Source organism: Mesitornis unicolor, unplaced genomic scaffold (assembly GCF_000695765.1).
Source record: "Mesitornis unicolor isolate BGI_N332 unplaced genomic scaffold, ASM69576v1 scaffold39502, whole genome shotgun sequence".
Classification (NCBI taxonomy): domain Eukaryota; kingdom Metazoa; phylum Chordata; class Aves; order Mesitornithiformes; family Mesitornithidae; genus Mesitornis; species Mesitornis unicolor.
In genome coordinates, this window is record NW_010170549.1 from 28146 (window position 1) to 31858 (window position 3713).

Consider the following 3713-nt stretch of genomic DNA (forward strand, 5'->3'; position numbering starts at 1 on the left):
CTCTTTCCCAATTGAGAATAAATTAAAATTTAAAAATTCGGATCTAAATTTCTTCCCTGTCTTGGAAGTACTTTTCTTGTATACTTTAGTACTCCTATTACTCTCTGTAACATTCAAACTACAATAGATGCATAACATTTCAATTCAACGATAACAAAAATATGGCATATTGATGGTGTTGATACGAGACCTAGTCCATGTTCTTGATCTAAACTCTGTGGTATCATTACTAATTTCATGTCATTTTTACTGTTTTGCTCACCTTACAGTTTAATGTTTGATTTGTTTCACGAAACCTTGCACAGTTTTGTTATGATTTACATTTACCAGAAACCTACCATTAAAACACCAAAAGACCACCAGTCTGCACTCTGTGTATGGCCTCGTCTATTAACGACTTCTGGTGCCATATATTCCACCGTGCCACAGAAAGAGTAGGCTTTTTTTTCATGATCAATTGACTCCTTACTTAAGCCAAAATCTAGAAGAAAAAAAAATTTGTACATGTTATTAATTTATTTATTTATCTTAAAAAAAACCACTTATGGTTATTACTTTCACCATAATGTAAAATGTGATACTTACTCATATATACACTGAAATACACATATGAGAATTACAGAATTCTCCTCCTCTCCCTGCATTATCACAGGTCCATAACATCAGATATACTTATAAAGCAGGTATCATATTAATATACTTCATTTATTTCAAACTAATTTCACTATTTCCTCCACAGCAAAATTATGTACCAGTTAAAATTGCTTATTTTACCATACTGCTTTACTGAAAAAAAGAAAACACAAATATTTTATCACAAAAAGAAAATATTCAGCTGTTGCAATTTCCCTTTATTCACCTGTCAATTTGATATGTCCTTCCTCATCAAGCAGGATGCTAAAAAAACAACGAAAAGAATAAAATAAACTGATTAATTTTAACTGCTGTTTCAGACAACATACTGACAACATTTAGGAATACAGAGAACAGTATACACAAAGATAAGCAGAACTGAACATGTATGAAAATGAATCATTAGGAGGACCTACTTTGAAACGGCACTTTCTTTTCCTTCAACTCTTTCTTTTTAAAGATTATGAAACATAATCAGCATATCAGGCTTTTATTTAACTATTTGGTTAAATTCAGCACAGTACATAGTAACATTTATCTTGAACTTTCAGTTTTGGCCATCTGCAGCATGTGTCATCAGAACTGTTAAAAATAGAGCTACAGTTCTAGTTCTCTTAAACTGAGCAAGATGCGTTAATACAAAGTATGTTTGCCTATGTAAACAAAATGGGTATTCATTTGCACTTACTGTTTCAAAGGGTGTTGATCACTTCAATTAACATCAAGTAATAAATACCGTCATGTTGTACCAAAGGACAGGACTCACAGGCCCTATACTTAGAGCAGGCGTTGTGCTTCTGCCTGTTCATTTCAACCACAAAAAGGCCGCACTTGTGAGATGCCAACTATCCTTAACCACCACTGAATAGAACAGCAATTCCAAGCATGCAAAGTATTCAAGAACTGGACTCTGTAACACCACCTACACAGCAGGACTTAGCTCCTTCAGCTTCTCCTGTGGAGAGCTGTGTTTCATCCCAGGGACGAGCCATGACCCAGGCACACAGCACCTGTCCTGCCCTTCCCTTTTCTTTCCTGCAGTTGCCATGGTGGGAAACAGCCCCACTGTATAGATACAGCCTGTGAGCATTACTACTATCTCATCCATAACTTGCAAGTAGTTTCAACCTTTGATTTTTTTTTTCCATCAGATACACTCAAGGCTTAAAACTAAGGCCTTTCAATAGGAGTAGACACATACAATTTTTACCAAAAAAATACTATATTTGAGGCAGTAGCTATTTAGTCTTCTGACCATTACTATTTCATTCGTTTCCTCTTGGAAGTAAATGTTAGCAAAATAAAGTTCTCTTGCTTTGCTTTTTTACAGATTATTTTCCACTTGGTAAGCTTATTTTCCCCTCACTTCAGAACTACTTTAGAGAACACTCTCAAAGTTTAAACATAATTATTTCCCTGTTCATTTTTAAGTGCAACCCCATGCCAAAAGTCTCCAAATTTCTTATCTGAGTATGAATCTTTCCATTCTTGTCAGTCTGGGCTACACATTTTAAAATGTGTGTCTTTTTTCCAGGAGATGCATGAAAGAACAAGCTATCCTAATGGAAGTTCCATGTAACGGCCAGCTTCTGTGATACTTGTTACTTATTTTTGCCCTTTTCCACCAGTACTTCACATGAGACAGTTATCTCTTTCAGACTATTCAGGTTCTCCATATAGCCATAACAGAGAAGTGTGATCACCAAGGACACCAGGACTTCAGTGTTATTACAGATTTACTAGCAATGTTAACTATGTGATTAAGCACAACAGAGGAGATGCACACATTATATTGTCACTTAGATTCTCCTCCAGGCAAACAGTAACAGTACAGCATACATTTGTATCCGAAAGGCTCAAGTGTTTCAGATGATAGCACTGAATTTCTTATTTATATCTTCTAAAATGTCAAAAAAAATACTGGAGGAAAGACAAACAGGAGACAGAATTCAGTCACTTGACTGAAGCATGGATGACTAATATATTAAGACACAACACCATACTGAAATTGTAGCTTGAAGCTTATTTTAAGTTTTCAGTGTAATTATGTGATCGTCAATACACTAAATAAAGCCTGTGACTTACTATTTTCATATCTTACTTTAAAATTTAAACTTCATTCTGATCTTACTGCCATATATTTTAAAAATTAGTGTTGGAAAAAGGCTATTGCTCTTAGGCTTTCAAATGCAAAGATACAACATTTAACTGTGACTTCTTATGATGCATTTGTTCTAAGTTTATCTCTAGTCCAGAAATTATACAATAATGGCAAAACCAAAAGGTCAAGATGATATCTTCTCCATTGTACACCCTAAAACACATGGAAAATTAAATGTAGGAATATTTCAGTATACTCTTTACTTAAAGTAACATGGATTAGAGTACTTGGCATATCACTCCAACTAGATGCTCATGTTCTAGAGGAAATGAAATGCAACCCTTTTAACTGAGCTTCCCCAACCTCCCTCTCTGTTCAGTTTACGTAGTGAATTACTGACATTTAACAGCTGGAAAGAGGAGTAGATAGGTAGAAGGGCTACAGAAATCAAATTAATATACTGCATTTGCCACAGAGGAGTCTTACTTTTCTGGTTTTAGGTCCCGGTATATTATTCCAAGACTATGTAGATGGTCTAAAGCAAGTGCTAATTCTGCCAGGTAAAATTTAACATCATCTTCTGTGAACATCACCTGAAAAAGTAAAACAATGTCTTTTACATGTAAAATCTGTAAAGCTGATACCAGGACCAATTAAACAGTGGTAACAGTGGTTTTGCAGAATGGTTCATTGTAATGCTTGAATTATTTTCTATACAAAATCCTAGAAATTTAAATTACTTAGACAAAAAACTAGGATTTTATAATCCATACTATTTCACAGTACATACTTGAAAAGGAACTTCTGATGCCAATATCACATTATTGTTTCTGCAAAACTGAGATTATTTGCTTCTGATTGTTCAGGAGAACGGACAGACACATTGTAGTGGGACTGAAAAATTTTGGGAAGCATTTAAAGAATGTGACTACCTTTTTATTGGACCATTTCATTTCCAGACAACAAATGGACTAGAGAA

The 3713-nt window shown here is 34.6% G+C and overlaps 1 protein-coding gene across 1 annotated transcript in view; it reads right to left on the reverse strand.

Moving 5' to 3' along the window:
- The window catches only part of RPS6KA3 (ribosomal protein S6 kinase, 90kDa, polypeptide 3), a gene marked incomplete at its 5' end in the record, with an annotated part of 27105 nt that extends 23778 nt beyond the window's left edge, over window positions 1–3327 (reverse strand). The window contains 3 exons of the mRNA XM_010179724.1: window positions 339–481; window positions 860–897; window positions 3221–3327. Coding sequence (XP_010178026.1) covers window positions 339–481; window positions 860–897; window positions 3221–3327 — 288 coding nt within the window. The remainder of the gene's footprint in view (window positions 1–338; window positions 482–859; window positions 898–3220) is intronic.
- Between the last annotated feature and the right edge of the window lie 386 nt (window positions 3328–3713).